Genomic DNA, 27144 nt, shown 5'->3' with positions numbered 1-27144 from the left:
ATAAAACAAAAAGCTACAAGAAGAAAAAAGACAATCTGATTGAGTTGTTCATATGATTCCAAAAGTATTCATATAAATATGCCACCTAACCTTAAAGGCAACCATAAATATTTAAGAAAAAAGCAAGGCTCAGTGTGATTTTAAAAAAAGAAGAAGATTTAAATGAATAAATATCCCTACAACAAACCAATAGTGATCATTTAGGTGTTAATTTGATATAATTGAAAGTTGCATGGAAATCCCTGTAACTCAACAACCCAAAGCATTTTCCACACCAGCGAATATTCGTGATACAGAGCCAACTAATTTACATTATGACTAATTTACCCTTCAGTTATTCTGAATCAACTGTTAGATCTTTGAGGTTAATTTCGTCAATTAATCATTGTACTTTGGGAATAGCGGTCAGAGAAGTGGAACCGCATGCCCAAGGACGATCTCAAATCACAAGAGACTATTGGGTCCCACTCAAATTTCTCTCTCTAAAAAACCCACTCATTTTTTATCATTTTGTTTCTCACACACTAAAAAAGTTTGGTTTAATTATCGCCGTCACCGGTCGAAGAATGCATTTTCTTCATCTATAACAGCAGCTCTCTCTTCTCAATTCTCACCAACAACAATGGATGCCCAATTTGGTTTATAATTTTCGTTATATTGCTTTAAGTTAATCAAAATCTGAAAAGTTACAGAGCTTTTCAATCCGGTGATGCTCGGAGTACTTTGTGCACGTCCTAAACCTTGGCTCTTTGCATCACTCTCACTATCTCACGCCCACGGCTCAGCGCCGGCGGCTTATAACCGACTAATTGGAACTCCGACAAAATCAGTATTAGTTGGAGGTTCGGATCAGTTACAGAGGCGACATCATTCTAGCCATTGCCGACTTGGAGCTTCTGTAAATCGAGGTGGCGCAGCTTCAATATGGCATGCGATTCTTCCCGCCGGGAGGAGGAATAAGGATGTAAAGCGGCGGAATACGGTGTTTCACCACCACCATTATGAACTGGCAAAGAAAGGGGAAGGGTCGTGGAATGTGGCGTGGGATACTAGGCCAGCGCGTTGGCTCCATAATCCTGACTCAGCTTGGCTCCTTTTTGGTGTCTGCTCTTGCTTAGCAGCGCCATCTCTTGATTTACCTGATTCTAATTCTGATGTAGTTGCTCCGATTGAGAACATGTCCCAAGGCTTTAGTAGCAATACTGTTAATTCAGATGAGGCTGATCGAAACTCTGCCAACTATACAGTCACTGGTACTATAATCTGTTCAACACATATTCGCCATATTATTATTGTTTTACTATTATTCAAGGATTTCAAATTAGGTGAATTTATTTTGTATCAATTATTCTATGTGGAAAAAAGAAAAGAAAAAGAAGGAGGTCACAGGTTTAGAGCCATAGAAACAACCTCTTGTACTAGAAATGTAGGGTAAGAATGCATACAATAGACACTTGTGGTCCAGCCTTTCCCCGGACCCCGCACCCCGCACCCCGCACCCCGCGCATAGCGGGAGCTTAGTGCACTTGGCTGCCTTTTATTCTATGTGAAAAAATGGAATAAAATGATGCGGGTGACTGCAACTTAGAGGAGTGCATTATTTGGATTTAATTGAAAAAATTTGGTTGAGTTTTCCAGTGTCTAAATTTCCAAGTTGATTGGAAAATTGACAAATTGAAAGGTGAATGTAACAGGGGTTCCAGCAGATGGGAGATGTCTATTTAGAGCGATAGCACACATGGCTTGTTTGAGAAATGGTGAAGGAGCTCCTGATGAGAATCGTCAGAGAGAACTTGCTGATGAATTAAGAGCTCAGGTATCTTCAATTTCTCTCTTTTGCTTTGTCTTTTAAAAATATAGACATTGGAAATAAATTAGAATACTGTTTTTGGATTGTACAGGTTGTTGATGAGCTGTTAAAGAGGCGAAAGGAAGCTGAATGGTATCTGCTTTTTACTTATTTCATATTTGTTTCCTCTGGATATGGAGTTCCAATTGTTTATGCTTATGTTTTATTTTTATGCTACGTAGGTTTATTGAAGGGGATTTTGACGCATATGTAGAAAGAATTGAAAAGCCATACGTGTGGGGAGGAGAACCAGAGCTACTAATGGCTTCTCATGTTCTCAAGTGAGTGCTGCTTCTGTCTTATGATTGATCATTTTGTCAATGTTTATTTATATATCCAACTATTTTGAGATGTTGATGTTGTATATTCACAATGGAAGGCAGTAATGCTACAATTAGAAAAGTATGAAGAAAGGAAAATAAGCTTTTGCCGGGAGGAAAAAAGAGTGAAAGCACATTATATTGTGATTCTATGCATGTAGTTGTATATGATAGCACGACATGGCTTGTTTATGCACTTAACACGATCATTTCTGTTGTGGGATAAGGGAAGAAGACTCTTTTATGGTGTTTAAGAATTGTTAGTTATGTCCATTTTTTGTCCACTTTAGCCTTGTTACTTTCAAGTTAAATCAAGTAGGAGGCTTGCTTTATTAAGTACTACGCAATTTCTTAAGGAACTATTTTGTTTGCTTACTATGTGAATTTGACTATGCATGACGCTGGTTAAGGCTTTGATTCTAGAATCTGTTGTCTAATTTTGTTAATATATTTCCTGATTTAATTTTTTTGCAGGTCCCCAATTTCTGTCTATATGGTAGATAGAAGCTCAGGCAGTTTAATAAATATATCAAATTATGGCGAAGAATATAGGAAGGAGGGCGAGAATCCTATTAATGTCCTGTTTCATGGTTATGGTCACTATGACATATTGGAGACAATTTCAGAAAAGGGTCATCAGAAATTAGAAGAATAAAAGCAGGGTATGATGCCCTTAGACATAATCTTGATTAAATTTCATAAAGGTAGTTCGCAACGAATATCAACTTAAATTGATAAGAAGTTCAGCTAGCCTGTTAACACACATCTTCTTTCAGGTCCAGTCAATTTGTTGACATGACTTTCTTTAAAGCAGTAAGCTTGTTTAAATTTTGTAGATTCTCTTGTTCACTATCCAGGATATCAGTCGAAGCGATTAGCGTCAGTGCTTATTAATAGATATTTGTTTCACCAAAGTCCTTGGTATTTCCTTACTACCAGATAATTCTGGATGTACTTTCAGTTTTGCTCAGATGTCTGAATGGCTCCAGTCCGAAATATTGATTTATTAATAATGTGCAGCAATGGAAATGTAACACTGAATTCTCTCAATGTTCTGGATTACACTGGGTTTGTTGTTGTAATTCTCTCAATGTTGTTACTGAATCAGTGTTTGTCAAGTTATCACTATGATGGATATGTATGTGCACATAGAGTCTGGATCTGCTTAGTTTTGAGGCCTTGCTCAAAATGGAGGTGTTGGCTAGTTAAGCTTCTCTCGAGCAAACTTCCCCCAAAAATGTTCTTTTTTTCATCTGGCTCTTTCTTGGATGGAGCGACATAGACAATGAGAACTCATATCGCCGACCCAATTTGCTTGGGATTGAGGTGTCGTAGTAGTAGTTGTTTTTAGTATGTGGCCTTTGTGAGCTCCCTATATGCTCTAAAAAAGGTAGTCATTGACTACCCTACTTACTATGCCCTTGTGATGCTTATTTAAATAATCAAAAGTTCTCCTCATCAGCCTTTTTTTGGGAGATTAGTTGTAAGTTGGAATAGTGCAGATGACAATTACTAGGAGGGATTCTTATTTACCTGTCTTGATAGGTGAAGAAGTTTTCAAGGGTCCTCTGTTTTGATTGTTTCTACTTTTGATGACCTTGTTAGAATATGAAAGGACATAGATGTGCTGTTCATAAAATATTTTTGAAGTGACTTTATGATTGAGGAAAGAAGGTTGTATGGTTAAGATTTACTACTGGATTGGTGAGGGATAAGGCAACCAACTCTTGTTCTAGTGGTTTCTCTGCTCTTGAAATATGTGACAGAATTATCCTAACTTGGTTATTTGTTTCGGTATAGTAACGTGAAGGCAAACATATTTATGTTTCTGTAAGAATTTTACTTGGAAGAACCAACCTTTCTGAAAGAGGAATAGATGACCTGAAGATATGTGTTCAAGTCTGTTAAGCTGGTGTTCTCATTTGAGTCCAGCAGTTTCTATAGATTTCATGACATTTGACCATTTTGCTAGACAAAAGCCTCTGATTTTCTTCAATGAAGTTATTTTAGTGGCTCCAAAGGTGTTATTTCAGTACTGTTGAAATTATTTTTCATGTATTTAATCAGACAAAAAATGCACAGAGTAATTGGAGAAGTCTCAAAAGATGAAGCGAGAAAGGTGTCGTCAGCATATTTGAATATGCTGGTTATTCTAGTGCTGATATTTGAAACGGTAAAGGTTCTCATATGTCACTCTACTATTAACAATTGTTTAAAAATGTTCTTCGTTATACTATCGGGTCAAAAGACTTTTTACCGTTACACTATTAAACAAAAATGTCTCTAAACTGACGGAATGTACACGTGGCGTTGATTTAAGGCTCAAGGCCATTTGGTTCCTTTTTGATAACCCAAAGTTGGACCGAACCCGCTCCGACCCACATACTTGACATGCAAATCCAAACTTACACAACCCGCTCCCGACCCACTACTACTAAATCCAATTTTGGGATTAGTTCATTTCACCTTTTTCACGTTTAGACATTAACCAGTTCACCATTTTCACCTTTTCCACAACAAACCCGAAAATACTAAGATATTCATATAAGCCCAGATTGTAAAAATTGAATCTTTAAAATAGGGAAATTTACTTCAAGATTCGTATGTGTAGTGGACATGGAAAGAAGGGCATCTTTTTAGTGTAATTTCAAGCAGGTTTTTAGTTCACAACAAACCCGAAAATACTAAGATACTCATTCATATAAACTCAGATTGTAAAAATTGAATCTTTAAGAGGGGTTATTTTGTGTAATTTCTATCAACTATTATTTGAAGTCATCTTTGTAATTCGAAGTTGAAACAAATGAACGAAGATGGGATTAACTTGAGAGGACAAATGAATAGAAAAGTCTTGCTTTTGATGATGTCCATCTCATTGAAGAAGTATTAGGCATGTGCCTAATAAGAGTTTTCTTTGGTTTGGTAGCCAACCTTGTTGACTTGGTTTGGTTGGTAGCCAACCTTGTTGAATTTCTTTGGTTTGGTAGCCAACTTTGTTGAATTGTGAAAAATGTGTGTAAATTGTCAAATATTGTAGGCTTTAGAGGGTGAAGCTTTGGCTATAAAAGGAGAGCTTCAACTCTCATTTCTTCACACCAACAAAGAGAGAAAGAAAGAGTGAGGTTTCACAGACAAGGTACAAGAAAATAGTCTGTGAGGAAAATAGAGAGTGAGCGATATTGTAGTGAGGTGGGAATATCAAAAGAGGGTTATTTCTTTTGAGTGTTGTAGTGGTCTTTGGAGTATTTACCTCCGACCTACAAAGTGTAAAATTCCTTACTATAGTGATATCAGTTGCTCCTCTCGGGGTCGTGGTTTTTTTTCCCTTATTCAGAAGGGTTTTCCACGTAAAAATCTTGGTGTCATTGTTACTCTTTTATTCTTGTTAATTACCGTATCTCGGTGCTACATTATTATTCCGCTTTATTACCGTGAATATTATTTTGGTAAGGGGTTTATTCCCAACAACTGGTATCAGAGCACAGGTTCTGCTCGTTCACTGAAATACTATTCACTGTCGGTAGTACTATACTTGGTGAAAAATAAAAATGTCCGGAGTAAAGTACGAGGTAGCAAAATTCAACGGAGATAACGGTTTCTCAACATGGCAAAGAAGGATGAGAGATCTGCTCATCCAACAAGGATTACACAAGGTTCTAGATGTTGATTCCAAAAAGCCTGATACCATGAAAGCTGAGGATTGGGCTGACTTGGATGAAAGAGCTGCTAGTGCAATTAGGTTGCACTTATCAGATGATGTGGTAAATAACATCATTGATGAAGACACTGCACGAGGAATTTGGACAAGGTTGGAAAGCCTATACATGTCCAAAACGCTGACAAATAAATTATACCTGAAGAAGCAGTTATACGCCCTACACATGAGTGAAGGTACGAATTTTTTGTCACATTTAAATGTGTTTAACGGACTAATCACACAGCTTGCCAACCTCGGAGTGAAAATCGAGGAAGAAGATAAAGCCATCTTGCTATTGAACTCGTTGCCATCTTCGTACGATAATTTGGCAACAACTATCCTGCATGGTAAGACTACTATTGAGTTGAAAGATGTCACATCGGCTCTTCTACTCAATGAGAAGATGAGAAAGAAGCCTGAAAATCAAGGACAGGCTCTCATCACAGAAGGTAGAGGCAGGAGTTATCAAAGGAGTTCGAACAACTATGGTAGATCCGGAGCTCGTGGGAAGTCAAAGAACCGATCCAAATCAAGAGTCAGAAATTGCTACAACTGTAATCAACCAGGTCACTTCAAAAGAGATTGCCCAAATCCAAGGAAGGGCAAAGGTGAAACTAGTGGCCAGAAGAATGACGACAACACAGCCGCCATGGTGTAAAATAATGATAATGTTGTCCTCTTTATAAATGAGGAAGAGGAATGCATGCACCTGTCAGGTCCAGAGTCGGAATGGGTGGTTGACACAGCGGCATCTCACCATGCCACACCGGTAAGAGATCTTTTTTGCAGATATGTAGCAGGTGATTTCGGCACAGTGAAAATGGGTAACACAAGTTACTCAAAGATTGTGGGGATTGGTGACATTTGTATCAAGACAAATGTCGGATGCACATTGGTTCTAAAGGATGTGCGGCATGTACCTGATTTGCGGATGAACTTGATCTCGGGAATTGCTTTAGACCGAGATGGATACGAGAGTTATTTTGCAAATCAAAAGTGGAGACTCACTAAGGGATCATTGGTGATTGCAAAGGGAGTTGCTCGTGGCACGTTGTACAGGACAAATGCAGAAATATGCCAAGGTGAATTGAACGCGGCACAAGATGAGATTTCTGTAGATTTATGGCACAAAAGAATGGGTCATATGAGCGAGAAGGGATTGCAGATTCTTGCCAAGAAATCACTCATTTCTTATGCCAAAGGTACAACTGTAAAACCTTGTGACTACTGTTTATTTGGTAAGCAGCATAGAGTCTCATTTCACACATCGTCTGAAAGAAAATTGAATATACTTGATTTAGTATATTCTGATGTTTGCGGCCCAATGGAAATTGAATCAATGGGCGGTAACAAATATTTTGTTACTTTTATTGATGATGCTTCACGAAAATTATGGGTTTATATTTTGAAAACCAAAGATCAGGTGTTTCAAGTTTTCCAGAAGTTTCATGCTCTAGTAGAAAGGGAGACGGGTCGAAAGCTAAAGCGTCTCCGAAGTGACAATGGAGGTGAGTACACTTCAAGGGAATTTGAAGAGTATTGTTCAAGTCATGGGATCAGACATGAAAAGACAGTTCCTGGAACCCCACAGCACAATGGCGTAGCCGAGAGGATGAACCGCACCATTGTGGAGAAGGTGAGAAGCATGCTCAGAATGGCTAAACTGCCTAAGTCATTCTGGGGTGAAGCAGTTCAGACAGCCTGTTACCTGATCAATAGGAGTCCATCAGTTCCGTTGGCGTTTGAAATCCCAGAGAGAGTCTGGACCAACAAGGAGGTGTCCTACTCGCATCTGAAAGTGTTCGGTTGCAGAGCTTTTGCACATGTACCAAAAGAGCAGAGAACAAAGCTGGATGATAAATCTATTCCCTGCATATTTATCGGATATGGAGATGAAGAGTTCGGGTACAGACTGTGGGATCCTGTAAAGAAGAAGGTCATCAGAAGTAGAGATGTAGTCTTCCGAGAAAGTGAAGTTAGAACTGCTGCTGATATGTCAGAAAAGGCGAAGAATGGTATAATTCCTAACTTTGTTACTATTCCTTCTACTTCTAACAATCCCACAAGTGCAGAAAGTACGACCGACGAGGTTGCCGAGCAGGGGGAGCAACCTGGTGAGGTTATTGAGCAGGGGGAGCAACTTGATGAAGGTGTCGAGGAAGTGGAGCACCCCACTCAGGGAGAAGAACAACATCAACCTCTGAGGAGATCAGAGAGGCCAAGGGTAGAGTCACGCAGGTACCCTTCCACAGAGTATGTCCTCATCAGTGATGAGGGGGAACCAGAAAGTCTTAAGGAGGTGTTGTCCCATCCAGAAAAGAACCAGTGGATGAAAGCTATGCAAGAAGAGATGGAATCTCTCCAGAAAAATGGCACATACAAGCTGGTTGAACTTCCAAAGGGTAAAAGACCACTCAAATGCAAATGGGTCTTTAAACTCAAGAAAGATGGAGATGGCAAGCTGGTCAGATACAAAGCTCGATTGGTGGTTAAAGGCTTCGAACAGAAGAAAGGTATTGATTTTGACGAAATTTTCTCCCCCGTTGTTAAAATGACTTCTATTCGAACAATTTTGAGCTTAGCAGCTAGCCTAGATCTTGAAGTGGAGCAGTTGGATGTGAAAACTGCATTTCTTCATGGAGATTTGGAAGAGGAGATTTATATGGAGCAACCAGAAGGATTTGAAGTAGCTGGAAAGAAACACATGGTGTGCAAATTGAATAAGAGTCTTTATGGATTGAAGCAAGCACCAAGGCAGTGGTACATGAAGTTTGATTCATTCATGAAAAGTCAAACATACCTAAAGACCTATTCTGATCCATGTGTATACTTCAAAAGATTTTCTGAGAATAACTTTATTATATTGTTGTTGTATGTGGATGACATGCTAATTGTAGGAAAAGACAAGGGGTTGATAGCAAAGTTGAAAGGAGATCTGTCCAAGTCATTTGATATGAAGGACTTGGGCCCAGCACAACAAATTCTAGGGATGAAGATAGTTCGAGAGAGAACAAGTAGAAAGTTGTGGCTATCTCAGGAGAAGTACATTGAACGTGTACTAGAACGCTTCAACATGAAGAATGCTAAGCCAGTCAGCACACCTCTTGCTGGTCATCTAAAGTTGAGTAAAAAGATGTGTCCTACAACAGTGGAAGAGAAAGGGAACATGGCTAAAGTTCCTTATTCTTCAGCAGTCGGAAGCTTGATGTATGCAATGGTATGTACTAGACCTGATATTGCTCACGCAGTTGGTGTTGTCAGCAGGTTTCTTGAAAATCCTGGAAAGGAACATTGGGAAGCAGTCAAGTGGATACTCAGGTACCTGAGAGGTACCACGGGAGATTGTTTGTGCTTTGGAGGATCTGATCCAATCTTGAAGGGCTATACAGATGCTGATATGGCAGGTGACATTGACAACAGAAAATCCAGTACTGGATATTTGTTTACATTTTCAGGGGAGCTATATCATGGCAGTCTAAGTTGCAAAAGTGCGTTGCACTTTCAACAACTGAAGCAGAGTACATTGCTGCTACAGAAACTGGCAAGGAGATGATATGGCTCAAGCGATTCCTTCAAGAGCTTGGATTGCATCAGAAGGAGTATGTCGTCTATTGTGACAGTCAAAGTGCAATAGACCTTAGCAAGAACTCTATGTACCATGCAAGGACCAAACACATTGATGTGAGATATCATTGGATTCGAGAAATGGTAGATGATGAATCTCTAAAAGTCTTGAAGATTTCTACAAATGAGAATCTCGCAGATATGCTGACCAAGGTGGTACCAAGAAACAAGTTCGAGCTATGCAAAGAACTTGTCGGCATGCATTCAAACTAGAAGACAGTGCTACCTCCTCTGGATGAATGAGACTGGAGGGGGAGATTGATGATGCCCATCTCATTGAAGAAGTATTAGGCATGTGCCTAATAAGAGTTTTCTTTGGTTTGGTAGCCAACCTTGTTGACTTGGTTTGGTTGGTAGCCAACCTTGTTGAATTTCTTTGGTTTGGTAGCCAACTTTGTTGAATTGTGAAAAATGTGTGTAAATTGTCAAATATTGTAGGCTTTAGAGGGTGAAGCTTTGGCTATAAAAGGAGAGCTTCAACTCTCATTTCTTCACACCAACAAAGAGAGAAAGAAAGAGTGAGGTTTCACAGACAAGGTACAAGAAAATAGTCTGTGAGGAAAATAGAGAGTGAGCGATATTGTAGTGAGGTGGGAATATCAAAAGAGGGTTATTTCTTTTGAGTGTTGTAGTGGTCTTTGGAGTATTTACCTCCGACCTACAAAGTGTAAAATTCCTTACTATAGTGATATCAGTTGCTCCTCTCGGGGTCGTGGTTTTTTTTCCCTTATTCAGAAGGGTTTTCCACGTAAAAATCTTGGTGTCATTGTTACTCTTTTATTCTTGTTAATTACCGTATCTCGGTGCTACATTATTATTCCGCTTTATTACCGTGAATATTATTTTGGTAAGGGGTTTATTCCCAACAATGTTCATCTTTGTAATGCGATGGTTATTTTTTTTTTGTCATGAAAAAGATAACAAAAGTAAGACAGTGGTGTTTTGTCCAAGATTTGTAGTAGATTTCGCTGATTTTCATGGTGGTTATAAAATAAAGAAGGAAAACAGTGAGAGAGAGTTGAGATAGTCAGTGGTGTTGGCTTTGTAATTTTTCCAGTAGTTTTGATGTGAGGTTCGAGAAGAGAAGAGGGTCGTGTCTGGTGGGGTTATTTTAGGGGAGGGGGTTTAGGGTCGGATAACGGGTCGAATAATAGAGGTATTGGGTATTTTAAATTGGGGATGGGTCAACTAAATTTGAGAGTGATACGTGTTTATTCCGTCTATTTAGGAGCATTTTTGTTTAATAGTGTAACGGTAAGGAGTCTTTTGACCCGATAGTATAACGAATGTCATTCTTAAACGATTGTTAATAGTAGAGGACACACCATACCCTTTACCGTATTTGAAAATGCAGATTCTTCTATTGTGTGAGAAAGGCGTAGTCATCATATTTAATGAGTTTTACAACATATTACAAGGGACCTAAAATGCTTACCATATATTCTTTTTGGGTTAGAAACCCAGCAACCCTTTTGGTATTTCACTTCTTATGCCTTACTCCTTGACTAATACATGAAAAAGCAAAAAAGAACATTTCATAATTTTACAAGAATTTCAAATTCAGACTACGAATTGGGAACAAAAACACCAACATAGCCAAACCCAACAACGAAAAATGCTGCAGCTTGGAGGAACAGGTATACGTGGAACCTACTCTTCCCAAAAGAGAAGTCGTACCACCCGCAAAACCAGAGGTACAGCCCAACAAAAAGCTCAAGAAGATGTACCCTGCCATTAAACAAGATAGCAAATTAGTTCCCAAACCTCTCTTTTCTTCGTCTTAATATTTTTTTTTCACTTCTAAATATTTGGAGTAAGTTATACCTTTCCCCAACTCGAAAACGAAGTTTTCTTGATGTTTTTGAGCTCACTTTTGTCTTGAGAGCATCTCCCAGTTTCTCTGTTACAATCCATTCATTGACTCTTCCTGACTCGAACAGGCCGACGAACGTTGCTTTCGTCCGATGGAGGGACATTACATTCTCAAATAGGATCCAATAAACCACCAAGTACATTGATCTGCAAAAAATCATCCATAAATAAGAAAGATACAAAGAATTAACTAAATACATGCCAATACAAAGTTAAGTTTTCCTTTTCTCTACCTTGGAGAGCCAAGAACATTGAGAATAGTAATAGCTGAAGGAATATAAATAGCTCCCCATTTAGGCACTTGGACTTCAGGGACGAAAACGGTTGCAGGCATAACAACACAATACAAGACGAACGTCACAATGTGTGCAATGATCTTTCGGACAAAGAAGAAGCTGTATATCAGATAAAATTTCTTCCATACAGAAACTTTCTGCAGTGATCAAACAGCTTAATTTTAGGTATTGAATAATTCCATTGTCATGTTTTAGGATTGAAGATCAAACAACAAGAGCACCTTATTAGTTGCAATTTCCTTGGCCATTTTTCTGAAAAGATTAGCAGGTCCACAAGACCATCTGTGTTGCTGATAGCGATACGCCTTAAAAGTGCTTGGCAATTCATTTTTCACCTAATAGGGTAAAAGAAGAATGAAAATTTTTAACTCTTAATGAATAGTAATAACAATGTAAGATAGAGAACCATCATTTCATTTCCACTATCTTGAGAATTTTTTTCCTATTGATCAGATAAAAAGAACATCCCTAGACCTTTTCAGTCTATCCTTTAACTTCAAGTTTAAATTCCAATGATTTCTTTTCCTAATACTATCACTTTCTACAATGAGTTAAAATACGCTCAAAGTATGAAATGTTTTTACACGGTCAGTGTATATAATTTAAATCTTTTAATCGGATACGTGTTATTGTACCTTAAGGTCACAAACATAGACAAATTTCCAGCCATTGAGACCGGCTCGGACAGCCAAATCCATGTCTTCTACAGTTGTTCTGTCTTTCCATCCTCCTGCTTCATTAAGAGCTGACATTCTCCAAACTCCAGCAGTGCCTGCATTCAAATTATCCATTTTCTAATACCAAAGTCTCAAGCAAGTGATTATTTGTAAACTAGCATAATTACTGGTGCTAAAATTTTCTGAATTTATAGTACTATTGTTACTTACTTACTTCTATTTACTTCTCTGACTATGCAGGGAACCTGAAATTGTATTAGAGATGAAAGTAATTCCTCTAAATTACAATCTCCTCAATATTAAGCGATTTGTATCTCATTCTATCCTTGCTCTTGGGATAACTCGAACAACAACAATAATAATGTCAAATTCTTGGCTGTTTTATTTTACCAATGCAATATTTGGTTTGGGTGTGGTGTGGTGGGGTGGGTTGGTAGCCTACCGTTGAAGCCAAAAAATGCATGGATTGCAGATCCAACTTCTTGCTCCACTGTGAAATGGTAACCAAGTGACATTTCTTGCATTCTTGTCATCAAACACTCATCAGCATTGACTGCAATACCAACATTAGTTTTATGTCAAGCTCTTGTTTAACATTTTTTACATGTTATTTCACTCATCTGTCAATTTATCTTTAAGGAACATCCAAGTCTCAAATATCCCTCAAGCTAATTATGTGCAACCAACCAATTAATTTCACTCTATTTAACAAGTTTTCATAGTCAAGTAGCAATAGAACAGGTTGCGTCCAGAGTAGGTCTGGACCACATTGACTATTGAGTCTACTATACCTTACCTTGTAATTTTCAAGAGGTTATTTTTTACAACCTAAACTGTGACTTCCTGGTCACACAAAGACAATTTTAGTGTTGCTTGCTATTTTACGCAACTTTACCTTAAAATTTCACAAGAGGTTATTTTTACGGTTTGAACTCGTAATCTTTTGGTCACAAAAAAACCAACCTTATTGTTGCGCGAGTTCCCCTCATTTTAACATTTACTTGTCTCTCATTTTTATAAAGAAAGAGGAAATTAAAGACATTTACCAAATTCCCAACGAGCTTGAACGAGTCCAATTTCAGGGTTATGTACAAGAAAAGGAATGGCGCGCTCCAAGAAATCAGGCTCAGGTTGAAAATCAGCATCAAAGATGGCCACATGACTACACAGCTTCACATAACTATGCTTCATTCCTTCTCTGAGAGCCCCAGCTTTGTACCCTTTCCTGTTGTCCCTTATCTCATACTTTATGTTAACACCTTTGCTTGCCCATCTCCTGCATTCTTGCTCCACCAAAGCCTGTTGTTTTATTACAGTAAGTTGAGCAATTAAATCAGGATTTACCATATATGCTGGCAGTGTAAGGATTTTTACGCTATTAGTGTATTTTAACATGTTGCAATAGGTCACTGCTTTATTTTCTAGGTTACTAATTACACTTAGTGAACGGTAGCTTTGGCGTGACTGGTAAAGTTGTTGTCATGTGAGTAGGAGGTCATGGGTTCGAGCCACAGAAATAGCCTCTTGCAAAAATGCAGGGTAAGGCTGTGTACAATAAACTCTTGTGGTCTATCTCTTCCCGACTCCGGGCATAATGGGAGCTTAGTGCACCGGGCTGCCCTTTTACTAATTACACTTAGTATGTACAGTTACGTGGTGAACAGATAATACAAGAATTCTTTTACATTATCAGTATATAAAAGTTAAACTCTAATTTTTTACTTTTTATTTGCTATGTATAGTTGCCGCTCCTGTAAAATCATTAAGAAGAGGATCATTGTCTAGTATTGTTTTCCTAGTAATAGCCTATGCTAATTTTGGAAATTACTACAATTGTGGACTTTCCACTTGTACAAGTTTCAATTTTAACTAGTCGAAATGATGACAATTTTCATTTTTTTTTGTTGGTAGATTTAAAAGGGAATATTGAACCTTAATTGCAGGGTCAGTAGAATCATCAAGAACTTGGATAAAAATTCTATTTGCTGGCCATGAAAGGTTACAGGCAGCTCCAATTGACAACTGATAAACCTGCAGAGTAACAAATCAAAGAAAGTATATAAGATTTCAACATTTTTAAGCCATTTATTGAAAGCACAACTACAAAAATATGACCAGGAGGTCACGGGTTCGAGCTGTGGAAACAGCCTCTTGCAGAAATGCAAGGTAAAATTGCATATAATAGACTCTTGTAGTCCGGCCCTTCCTCAAACGCCGCGCATAGCGGGAACTTAGTGCAGTGGACTACCTTTATTTTTAACAGCTACAATAATATGCTAAAGTTGAGCACCTCTTTTTCATTGTACATTGGTATTTGCACTAAAACCATAGGATAAGAAGAATTTCCCAACTCCAAATCATCCTTTTTCATTGACTCCCATTTGTACTTCTTCTCTGGTTTTCTCCTTAACAACTTTATAAAAGCAATGACAATGCCCATATAAAGCCTCTCCACGAACAACATAAACGATAAGGCCAAACACACAAACAACACTATTCTTAACAATGGCGCAATCAAAGGAGCTTTAGTTTGCTGCCAAAACAATCCAACTTGGCTAGTAATTCCATTACGAGCACTCAACAAAGCCGCGGATGAAGAGAAAATCATGTCCATATATAAGGAAGGTGATTGATCCAACGTGTGAAGTGGGAAATTTGAATGTCCAGAGAAAGAGGCAGGCCGGAGAAGGTGTTATAAATGATCACAGTGTGTGTGTGTGTGTAAGAATATAAAATGTGTGCTTTAAGGAAAGAAGAGGAATGATATATGGAATTCGTGGTTTAGGTTTGTGTGGGAAGAGTCTTTGATTTTTGCTTCTGTGCCACGCCAAAGCGCAAGTTCAAGAGCTGGAAATATTATATATGTGTTCTTCACTTTGAATGAACCATTGCCCCACAAGCAGAACTATTGTAATGATCATCAACCAAACAGAAAACTCGAACATATCCTTCTGTAGGAGGTGGATGAAACTGTCTACAAAAGAAAACTTTATATACGCAAAGTAATTCTAATTAATTGGTTTTGTTAATGATGCGAAGGGTAAAGTTGCCGCCATGCGATCAAGAGGTCACGAGTTCGAGCCATGGAAACAACCTCTTGTAAAAATGCAGGATAAGATTGCATATAATAGACCTTTATGGTCCGACCCTTCCCGGGAGCTTAGCGCATGAGGCTGTTAATGCGAGGAAGTTTCTCTTTTTCAATTAGATGGTTAAGGACTCAGAGCCTTGATGTATTGTAGGCCGAAAAGGAAAAGGGAGGGGAAGTCTTTATTATAAAGATTTAATTTTAGATACACTGACAGGCAAAATACTTTACACTATATCGGTGTTTTAACAGAGGCAGATGGCATATGGAGCTTTAATTTTGAAGAAAGAAAAAAAAATGTTCAACTGAATCGAGTATTTTCTATACTATATATATACATATATATAAATTTTGAACTCATGATTCCAACAATAAGATTTAATGCTAAGAATACTAAAAGCTAAACTCATTAAATTTAACTATTAAATTCATCTTGATTTAAATGGAGCACTTATACAAACAATGAAGAATTTAGATAATTTCTAATAAGAGCACATGATGCGAGGTTTTGCTTTCCAAATAAATTATGAAATGGAAAATAAAGAAAAAAAATGAAATTTCTTTCTTTAGATAATTTTGGGAACCAACAGGATTTGGTCTGATGTTTACTTTGTTCTACCAAAAGATATAATCTTTAACTTTGTCGAAATTGAGTTATTACAGTTCTTCCAAATCTGATGAAATAAAAAGTAAAAATTTATTGGCAAGGTTAGCCAACTAAGAACCGAGTTAGCAAAGAGTAAATTATGAAATTATTTTTAGACCAATTAATCTGAATTTACATCGAATAAATTCACTAAAACAGTAAAATCCTCCTTACCAAGAAATTCTCCATTCCAACTGAATTTAGGCTAAACTCAACTTTAGAAAAAGGAAAACTAGAAAATTACATAAAGGTAATAGTTACTAAGTTGTGGCCAATTAGCATGATGTGTTAAAGTACATTAAACTATCCACAAAATAAAATCGAACACATCCTCTATTATTGGGAAAATTTGCATATTTTTGAAACATTGGAATTCTTCAATTTGAATTCTCATATCCAGAAAATGAAGAAAATGAAAGTTACAGAGATAACGATGCTAAGATGGATGTGCTGGCACACTAGACTAGATAAGATTAGGAATAAAGATATTCGAGTGAAGGTGGGCGTGGCTCCCATGGAAGACAAGATGCGGTAAGCAAGACTTAGATGGTTCGGGCACTTGAGGAGGAGAAGCATGGATGCACCGATAAGGAGGTGTAAATGGATGGCCTTGACAGGTATGAGAAGAGGTAGAGGGCGGCCTAAGAAATATTGGAGAGAGGTGATCAGTCAGGGCATGGTGCGGATGCAGATTTCCGAGGACATGACCCTTGATAGCAAGTTGTGGAGGTCGAGCATTAGGGTTGTAGGTTAGGAGATAGGAGGCTAGTATGATAGTGTTTTATTTTAGGCTGCTAGTGGCTCCAGTTGTTTTCTTAATACTTCATTAGGGTCATAGGTTAGGTTGTAGTATGTTTAGTGGCCCTTTGTGTCCATATTATTCCCTTGCGTCTATAGTATTGTGCATTTGTTACTGCTTAGTGTTATTATTTTGCTCTCTATTTTTTGGTTATTGCATTGTTGATGTTATCTTTCTGGATTCCTTTGCTGTTACTGATTCAACGTCTCTTTCCTTCTTGTGCCAAGGGTCTACCAGAAACAGCCTCTCTATTCCTTCGGAGTAGGGGTAAATTTTGCGTACACTTTATCCTCCTCAGACCCCACATGTGAGATCTCACTAGGTTATTGTTGTTGTTGTTGTTGTTGTTGTTGGATCTGGCTCCTCGCGAATTGGTAAGTATTGAAGATCGATTAGTTCATAAATCAGATTTTTGATATATCAATCGTAAACCAATACTAAATTTTTTGGAAATAGCTGTCAATCGATATCTATTACTCCTATAATATAAAATTATAAATATTATTTGAACAGTTGAAGTTTGTCACTAACGAGTAAATTCTAACTGAAAACTAGGGTGTACAAACCGAACCGAATAACCGCATCAAATCGAAAAGTCAAACCAAATCGATTAAAAACCCCGATGACGTTTGGTTTGATTTGGTTTGGTATTGAGTAAAAAAATTCGAACAAAACCGACATATAAATATATAATTTTATATATATTTGTAAGACTTTATATAGAATTTTCTTTAAAAAATATCTAGAAATATTTGGGATTCTCTTATGGGATGTAATATTTAATAGAATATGAAGTGCTCCATATTTATTAACTTTAAACAATGTGTTGTACGATAACTTTCTTATCACTCAATCTCTTTGTTTTTCCCTATTTGTTATATTCTTATATCTTTTTCAAATTTGAAGTGATTCGATAATTAAAAATTAAACATATCATTATTTAGGTACTATATTGATTTTATGTTTAATTATTAAATTCGGTTAACTTTGAAAGTGTACAACAATAAAAATTTATTGTCAGACAACTAAGAAAATAACTATCATGTGTTATTAAGAAAATTCTATCATAAGAATAGTTTAATAGATCATATGTTTGTCAATTTTTTTAATTTTTATTAAACATATATTTATTTATAATTTATTTTAAAAGTAACATTAACATATTATTCAGGTACCAAAAAAACCTCGAAAATCTGAATCCGACAAAACCGAACCAATCCAAACTGATGTAAATGGTTTGGTTTGGTTTTAGTAAAAACCGAACCAATCCGGTCCAGGTACACCCCTATTGAAAACAAAACCATTAGCCCTTCAAAGCATTTTATGTTCGGTCATATTGATTTGAAATTTTGTTTCACAAGATTCTCGTTAACAATCATCACGAGATCTCTTCTAAAAGTTTACAAGAAATATCTAAACAAATAAAAAAAATACAGAGACAACACTACTATACGATATTAACAAGAAATATATAACCAAATTAATTGGAAAAAAACAACAATGTCATTGCAATATATTTATATATATTTAATAAAAAAAAAAAGACAAATACATGATTTGAATCAAAGTTACTACCGTAAGAGCATTGTGGCTCTGCCTCTGGCACGATATGAAGTTGAATCTTATGTTTAATGTCTCTATTTCTTTCTACAATTATTTGGTCCATTAAAAATGATAATGGGTTACTCCGAATATTTGATGATGAGAATGTTTACCAACCAATTAAATCCAATTTCATTTAATTTATGTACTGTCCGCGCTTAGCCAAAAACAAATCAAAATTATTCTAATCAATTTAATCGTTTCTGCAAGTATTTTGGTTGAAAAGTTGGCCGAGATATCAAAATCCGAATTAAAAAATTACAAAATGAAAAATGTGAAAAACATAGCGGAAATTCTTAAATAATTTAAATGAGAAACTCCAAAGTTTTGAGAATATATAGGGACGTGTGAATAATAGTACATGCAACGTTGTGGAAAGAAGAGAGTAATTCAAATCCACATTTTGTCACGGGACTCCTTTGCAGCAAAGTTTTTTTTCCCCAGACCAATTAGTCAAGTTTTACTTTTCAAAAAAGTAGTACCTTAGTAATTTATTTTGCTACGCATGATTCATATCACTAAACCAGTTCTGATGGAATGGACATGCAATTTAATTGCATATCATGAATGGAAAAAAAAACATAGTAGAGGTGGCAAATAGACGGTTGGGTCAATTGATCAAATTAATAAATAGGCAACGATTCACTCTGTCCAAAGTTTGGTTAAGTTAGAATAAATTAGATCAAATGAGTCAATAATGTATTGTGGTATAACTGAACCAGTCCGAGATGACTCAAGTTCGACCTATTATTATTAGTTAAATTATGTCATTCAATTTGATTTTGTATATTTGAGTGTGCGTTGCATATTAACCCATCCCATTTTGACCCAATAATTTGATGTATTCATTTCATGTTGGGTCAAGTCAACAAGGGGTCTTAACAACCTGTACAAATTTGAACAGAGTTAGAAAAAATGGATATTTTTACCTCCTATATAGCAAATGTTAACACCTTATTTATTTTAAATAAATACCATTTAAAAAAATTATATTCTATAGATACCTTTAAAGTTTATAGCAAAATATTTAATTTTGGTTACCTCCTAGCCCTAAGCCACTAAATACGCTAATCAGTTACACTATTTTCTTTCTACTTTGATACATCACATTCTCTTCCCACATCCCATTAAAATTTCCGATCTCCTCCTCCTTCCACCGGATTTGTGCAAAGTATGAAAGATTCAAAAGGTAACCAAACACTTTATTGGTGATATTATGTGTAAAGTATGAAAGATTCCAAACAGTTTGGGTTTATGTCTTCTATGAATTTACTGCCGATAAAGGTTCATGTTGAGAATCAAAAGGGTGGAAATTTTGAGGAGCAATTTTCACAAATGACACTTGGGGTAGTGAAACAGAAGCATGAGGAAGGAGGATTTGTGGATTTATCTTTGCCGCCTGCGACGACTGTTTTAGTGCCGGCGACGGTTGTTTCCGGCATGCAACAACTATAGCTACAGCCGCCTCCGCAATTGCAACCAAAGCTTGTTATTCCATCTGATTTGCCTTCCCCTAATTCAGTTTCAAATCAACTTCATCAATCCAGAGCAATTCCACATGACATCCATGCCACAACTTCATCTTTCGCGATGAAGAAGAACATTTCTTTTAATATATTTCAATGTAATTTCAACGTATTACGATGTATTTTCATGTATTTCATTGTATTCATTATCTTTTTTTATTGCAATTCAATGTATCTCGCCGTATTCCATGTATTTTATTGTATTCTCCGTCTTCTTTTCATTGTATTTCAATGTATCCCGTTGTATTCTATGTATTTCAGCGTATTCACTGTCTCGCTATATGTCATGAATGTATTCATAAGTTTTTTTTAAATTAATATAATTTATGTATTCATATGTATTATATAATTTTCTCTGAAGATTGCTATATTTTCGATGTATTTTTCGGTTGAGAATCTTTTTTATAACTGAAAATACAAAATTTGTGTGTTATAATTGAGTTTGTTGCGTTATATTAGGAATCTATTAATGTTAATTGATTCACTTTCCGTTTTAAAAACAGTGTAATCCCCTATTTCACGCCGTGAATACAGTCGAATACAATAATCTGTCCAGCTGTAATCTCATGTTTCACTCCATGAATACAGTCGAATACAACAACTGATTAGCTAGACTTCCCTGATTTACGCCTATTTTTACTACTGTATTCATGAATACAATAGCTTAAATACATCAAATACAACTTATAACCACATAAAAGGTATCTATAATCCGTAATATAGCAAATGGTATCTATAGGTGGCTAATTACTACTAAAATATAGTGCCTTTATGAAAATTTCCCTTGATTACACCCTTGTTACAATTGACTTCGGCTCACATTAACATCATTCTCTCCAAGAGCCTTCCATTTGAAACAACATTAACAAAATTGAAACAATTGCCTTCTCTCCATTTGGATATTTTGAAAACATCTATAACCAAGAATCATGTGAAAACAAGAAGATTACAATTAAAGCTGAATGATGCCAGAGGATCTGAAAATGCTGATTAAATCTTTGGAAGAAAGAATGGAGTATCAACTGTCTGGGAGCAGGCTCCATTTGCCTGTGGAATGAAGTCGGAAGCAAATATCAGTATATATATATTAATGACAAGTTAAAACATAAAAAGGAGCACGTATGGAAGATTCACTCCAACTCAAGCTACTTTATAAGCTAACCGGCCACAAGAAAGATCTACTCATAGACAACTGGTAAATACCCATTTCGTCGATCCTAGTATGTTCTACTTGCCAGACACGTTTCTAAAATAGATTACACTAGTCTCTCAAGCTACTTCCACCTTGACAATATTTTTCTTTTCTTTTGGTTTATTTTTTATTTTTGTCCTTCCCTTATTTTCTTTTGTTCCCATTCATCTCACCAGCTATCCTCTGTTAAGGTTCAAATATAACTCGTATTGAATAGATATCACAAGTCACTTATTAAGACATCTAAATTAAGCATCAAACTTTCTGAAGTTAGATGGGCATACAGGTCTATAAAGTTACTACTCTCATTAAGTTAGAGATCGTAAGTAGAGAACTTGTTGCACACAAAGATCGCGATAAATAGAGTGAAAACAAGACAAGTTGCAAGATTAAACAAATCAAAGCAACAACATATATCGAAGAATTCTAGGTAAACAACTTTCCCATTATTTTTGGTTGAGCTAAAACACATATCTTAACTGACTGATGCAGCAGATGCACCTAGCTAATTAATATCTCTTCCAATCTATAATGGGAAGTGCAAGACTAAAGTTTTAACCAATAAAGACATACCTTTGACAACTTAGAAGCGCAACTATCTAAAGCCATGCTTTGACCATTTATTGGATCATCATGCGGTATTCTACAGATTGATTCTCCAAAACTCTTCTTTATAAGAAAATTGGATGAAGAATCTGAGCAGTCACTGAAAGCCAGTATTTGTGGCTTTCCAGAAATAGATTTTGCAATGGCTTCAACCGCATCAACATAACCAGCTTCATTAAGAGGTCCATCAATGACCTGAAATACAAAGACTGGTATGAGTATCTTCAAACGGGATAACATGTAATGCTAGAGATACGAATGCCATATATATTCATCTTACATCTCTATCTAAGAGATCATAATTAATAACTTCAAATTAAAACGGAAAACTCAAATATTCAGGCAGGCACACCAAACTCAAATCTTAGTATGTTGCATAAAGGCCAAATCTCCGTGAGAAATCTGATTAGTGTTGGTTCAGAAAAAAAATTCAAAATTTTCCATCTCCTCCCACTAAAAACGGAAAATCAATTAGTGTAAACTGGAGACCAGCTTATAGATGTTTCCACATTTTCAACACAAACTTGAAACATTGGAGCATATTACTCCACCTAATGAGACCTTGTACAAAAAAAAAAAATCGAGTTAATAAGACCCGCCTCCAGTCCCATCCCATCAGCTACAACCTCTCACTTTTCCTTGACCACATTTATTTCTCTTCTCTGTTCATCTCTCTCGTCACTTTCTGTTTTTCTTTTGAACTTCATTACAATTCGAACAAGGACAAGAAGGGAGAGTCTATGGTGCGAGATCCATCACGTCCCATGTCTCATACCGCTATTTTCAGGGAAAACCTTCTCCAAACCGTGTTTTCATATCCAGACATGTTCTATTTTAGTTCTGTGCCAGTTTGTGCTTCTTGTGCAAGGTGTTTCCTTCCCTGCTTTTCTTCTATCTTGTTACTGCAATTCCTTTTGCTTTCTTGAAGCTTTTCTTTTATGAGAATAAACCGTTTCTCCTGTTTTCCCTCATGGAGAAGACAATGAGAAAATTGCTAGCCACTCTAACCAGGTTTTGCTAAAACTTGAAAAAGAAAAATGACCAAATAAAAATATAATCGTGCTGACATAGATGCTTTTTATAGAAGATTCTTAGTTGGTGGCACAAGAGGATTAGCTGAATTTACTCAATTTTTTGATCAACAAGTAATTGAAGGAATGACTAACGGGGTTAGGATTATTAGTTTCATTGTTTTAGAAGGTATCAAATATATAGGGGGCGGTGTGGAAATAAAAAAAGAAGAGAAGTTCGTGCGTTAACTTGATAGCACAGTGATCTAGTTTCTAGCTTTCACAACTGCTACCTACATCTGAAAAATAAGTTAAATGCAAGATACTCAATATTACCAGGAAAGAAACATCAGAAGTATCAATGGCACCACAGGAGAGGAGCTGTTGAAGTCTTTCAGGAGTGGATATAAGAAACTCCGGCTCACAGTTCTTCAGACTGCCAACAATAAAGTGTAATCATATAAAACAAGGAAGAGCGAATTTCTTCAAAAGAAAACAGAAGGCACACAAGCGCAAAACTCAGCAAATGGGAATAGAAGGCAGTGCATGGAAGCAAAGCAGTACGTTACTGATACTAATTGCAATTGGAGACAATCCAATATCAGCAAAAGGAAGATAGACTTAAAAGCGAAGAGAAGTTAATTTCACAGGTCAAACAAAGACCTCTCTAAGCCAATAAAATACATTACCGGTTCAAGAAAGTAGAAACACGTAGCCACATGTAAAGTCACACAACCAGAAGTTGTTGCTATGAGGGCTAATGACACATCAATGCAGTTATTTATGAACCATAACGATGACTAAATCTTAATACTGTCAGAACAAATCACATGCAAAGCAGAGAAACATTAGCTATAATTCTAAGGTTCTGAAAAAAATATCATTTACATCTTTCAAGCAATACACAAATAAATCAACTTCGAGAAGCTAATAACTTCAAATTTAGAGAAGTTACAAAATATTAACTAAAAAAAGAGAGAAAGAGGGAGGGAAGATAAAGGAGGGAAACAAGGAAATAGTACCCCTGAATCTGGTGGTCTATGGAAGCACCAGGATGCAGACTCACTGTATGTATTCCAAGAGCTTTCAAAGGCTTGCATATTTTCCGCACCTAAGGATCAATTAAAACGCTGAATAAGACATAAAAAGACACAGAAAGATACATATAGATACCTACATAAAAAATTTATCAAGTAAACTTAAAGCATATGTATGGACATATAATATATACACAGACAACATATACAGAAAGAGAACGATACACTGCGCTGGTTAATGAACCTTTATCGTTTTACAGAAAAGAAGCAGGAGATTTGTAAAGCAATTATGTCCAATCCAAGATTTTCTAAGGACCTTCTATCCAATAGTCAAGATTTTCAGCAGAATTACTTGCTCTAAAAGTCCAACTAACTTAAGAAAATAGCTACTTCGCAGCCATCAGAAATCAAATTTATCAAATATCTCTAGTTTCAGAACAATATCCTAAACATATTACGAATAGTAGAGCAACGGAAATTTGGATAATAATGCACCAGACCTTAGCAGCTTTCTCTTGAGAGGGAACAAGGAATAAAAGGAACGGGCTGCTAATTGATATCCCTTCTTTCTCCTTGCTTGAAATGGCATCAGCAGCCGTTGCTGCAACCCAAGCAATTTGCTCAACCGTAGCATGGGCTTGATTTGTACCAATTATATCTTTGCCATGAGTAAAATATTTCCAGAATTCAATTCCCCATGTATGGACGAAGAAAGGCTTGTCCTCTCCATCATTGAAGGTCCCATCTTGCTGAAGCCCGTCCTGAATGTTTTTCAAGCATAGAATTAAAAACTTAGTTGGAGCATCCATGTGATTATCAAAAGCATTTCGTCCCCCAGCAGCAGCCGTGCGGAGCTCTTCCTCTAACTTGCCAGCATTTTGTGATATCTTATTTTCAGCCGTCACGTTTGCGTTATTACGATCGGTAGCTCCGGTTTTCAGAGCGACCCTAGTCTTGTTAACACGGTTCTTGTCCTTTTTCGAATTGATCTGCTTTTTCTTTTTCTTCACAAAATCAGGTTTTCCATGCCTCTCGTTGAAGGGATCCTCGGGTGTAGGCAGACTATAACACATTCCCTGTCAATGGATAGGTAAGAAAAAGAGCAACACCACATAAATTAGCACCATTAGGCCAATAAATCAATCAGAGAAAGTTACAAACACAATGGCCCTACACAACGAGTTCAACATAACCCATTGGTTTCAGTTTTGACCATGTATACAATATACATAGGCAAAATAATTAAGACAGTACACATATGCTAGACCCAATCCAATACCACTTATTCTAAATCTTGCATATGCCTCTTGAGCAATATCACAAACAAAAAAAGTGCAAAAACATGATGGTAACTGATCATGAATCAACATGAGCAAACAGTTATTGGGAAAGATAATTACTCAATAATCAAACCAATGCGCTTCCATATAGATATATCACCAACATAATCTGACTAAGTAAACCAAATCCACAACAATCCTCGGCCCCTAAACAATAAATTAAAACTATCTTTACTTAAATGGCAAATGGATAGTAGGGTTCCAAAAACTAACTAATGTCATCAGCAACACTCATGCAGAACTACTTGCTCTGGAAACAGGCCTAAGAGTTGCAGTCCAATTTAAGCTCCAGCCTCTCGAGATAGAAACGGATTCAACAGAGGTAATTTCACTTTTGGACAAAAATCATCAAATTTATAATCATCTGATCTCCTCATGCAGGTGGTCAATGGCACAACTGGGGATTCCATTGCTCAGACATAACTTCAGAGAAGCAAATTCAGTAGTTCATCTGTTGGCTAGGGATAGTATCAAGCTAAAACTCATGAATAAAACAATCATCCATCATGCATCTACTCAGTTGGTGGAGGCAGCTTTGAAGGATGATGCTGATGGTAGATCGTATGGTAGGCTAATATCGGAGCATGCTTGTAATAGATTAGCTAGCATGGGGACGTTAATGCAGTTCATAGCACTAGTACTTTTGTAAAACCTCTCAGTTTCGATCCCAATGGGATGGCTGGGAAACTCCTTATAATGCTACTCAGTTTTTAATAAAATATTATCTTTTACAACCCAAAAAAAAAGGATACCCACTTCCTTAAACCTCCATTACTCCTAGACTAGAAGTTACTATAACCTAAATCTTCCTCTTTCTCTTCAAAAGTCCAACATTCCTCAGGCCCTAAACAATCAAAAATAAAATCTTTATATATACAATAAAAGGATACCCACTTCCTTAAACCTCCACTAGAAGTTACTAAAACCTAAATCTTCCTCTACCTTCCTCACAGTCCTCACATTTAACAGCTTGCCAAACGGAGGGAAAAAAAACTACTCATGACTCACTACTTTTAGAATCTTTATTCAAACCCAGTTGTCACTATAACATTTCCTCATATTTGATGTAAAGAAATCAAGATATCAAACAACCCGAGAAAATTAAAATGAAAAAACTGACCTCGCACATACGGCGTTTGCCGGAGAGACGACGTTTCTTGGCAGCAATAATGCCGGAGATACGAGCGGAGAGCTTATTATCATCTTGTTTCTTTCTGCTCTTCTTATTCTTCCTTCTCTGAATTGAATCGTCACTTTTCCCCATGGCTTCGCTGCTTGGCTGCAGGTGCAGGCTGCTGTGAAGTGAAAAGAGGCGGTTTTTGCAGTTTGTGTATAGTCGCGCTTTTTTATGAAGGCGTGTGATGTGGTAGGTTTTATATATCGTGGTGTTTATTTCGTATTTTCAATTTCTTTTTTATGTTATATCAATACCATACCAAATTTATTTTCACTTTGGTTGTTAAATATCGTTTCATAATTTATAGTATTGTATTGTATTGAATTTAATTTTTTCGTTTGATAAATACAATGATTGCATATATTGTATCGTTTGTCGTCATTTCATAATATCATGCACTAGCAATATGAAGAATAAACTTATAATATTATTTTAAAAAATTATGATACGGGGTAGAATTATTATATTAAAAGGTAGGATAAACGAAAATTAAATTATTTAATAATAATAAAGGGTGAGATGAGAGAAAAAGAAAATGTAACGATTCGACCTCTGGCCCTAGAGGTGTTTAGGGCCTCTATTTAAGACGGTTCTAGACTCACCTATGTTGTTTAAAAGGAAAAAACTAAGCGACAACAAAAGTCAAGTAGGACTGTCACATAAGGAGCAATTAAGTGGGCTCATGTTAACCTCCGAAAATAGACAAATAAATATACGATGTTCAAACAAGCAATTTTAAATGATTTTAGGATCATATGGGAAGAACATCTAAATTAGCACAAATAG

General features: G+C 36.5%; 3 protein-coding genes across 3 annotated transcripts; 1 reads left to right on the top strand and 2 right to left on the bottom strand.

Annotated features, from left to right (window-relative positions):
• The first annotated feature begins 429 nt into the window (after positions 1-429).
• LOC107760731 (OVARIAN TUMOR DOMAIN-containing deubiquitinating enzyme 3) lies at positions 430-3313 on the top strand. The gene is made up of 5 exons (XM_016578827.2): positions 430-1253; positions 1695-1816; positions 1902-1942; positions 2032-2130; positions 2644-3313. Exons 1-5 carry the CDS (start codon positions 710-712, stop codon positions 2822-2824), a joined length of 987 nt encoding a protein of 328 aa, XP_016434313.1. The 5' UTR covers positions 430-709; the 3' UTR covers positions 2825-3313.
• A 7540-nt stretch (positions 3314-10853) lies between these two features.
• On the bottom strand, positions 10854-15580 carry LOC107760730 (glucomannan 4-beta-mannosyltransferase 9-like). Its single transcript, XM_016578826.2, has 9 exons — positions 14626-15580; positions 14268-14366; positions 13382-13634; positions 12778-12888; positions 12294-12430; positions 11880-11993; positions 11596-11795; positions 11315-11509; positions 10854-11218 (listed from the first exon to the last, which is right to left on the bottom strand). The coding sequence occupies exons 1-9, from the start codon at positions 14947-14949 to the stop codon at positions 11056-11058; spliced, it is 1596 nt and encodes a 531-aa protein (XP_016434312.1). The 5' UTR covers positions 14950-15580; the 3' UTR covers positions 10854-11055.
• Positions 15581-20643: 5063 nt separating this feature from the next.
• On the bottom strand, positions 20644-26524 carry LOC107760729 (uncharacterized). The gene is made up of 6 exons (XM_016578825.2): positions 26302-26524; positions 24342-24917; positions 23827-23915; positions 23141-23240; positions 21762-21989; positions 20644-21043 (listed from the first exon to the last, which is right to left on the bottom strand). The coding sequence occupies exons 1-6, from the start codon at positions 26443-26445 to the stop codon at positions 20987-20989; spliced, it is 1194 nt and encodes a 397-aa protein (XP_016434311.1). The 5' UTR covers positions 26446-26524; the 3' UTR covers positions 20644-20986.
• Between the last annotated feature and the right edge of the window lie 620 nt (positions 26525-27144).

The sequence above is a fragment of the Nicotiana tabacum genome, chromosome 11 (genome assembly GCF_000715075.1).
Source record: "Nicotiana tabacum cultivar K326 chromosome 11, ASM71507v2, whole genome shotgun sequence".
NCBI classification, from domain to species: Eukaryota; Viridiplantae; Streptophyta; class Magnoliopsida; order Solanales; family Solanaceae; genus Nicotiana; species Nicotiana tabacum.
Note: the sequence above shows the minus strand (reverse complement) of the source record. Positions and strands in the feature narration are given on the sequence as shown.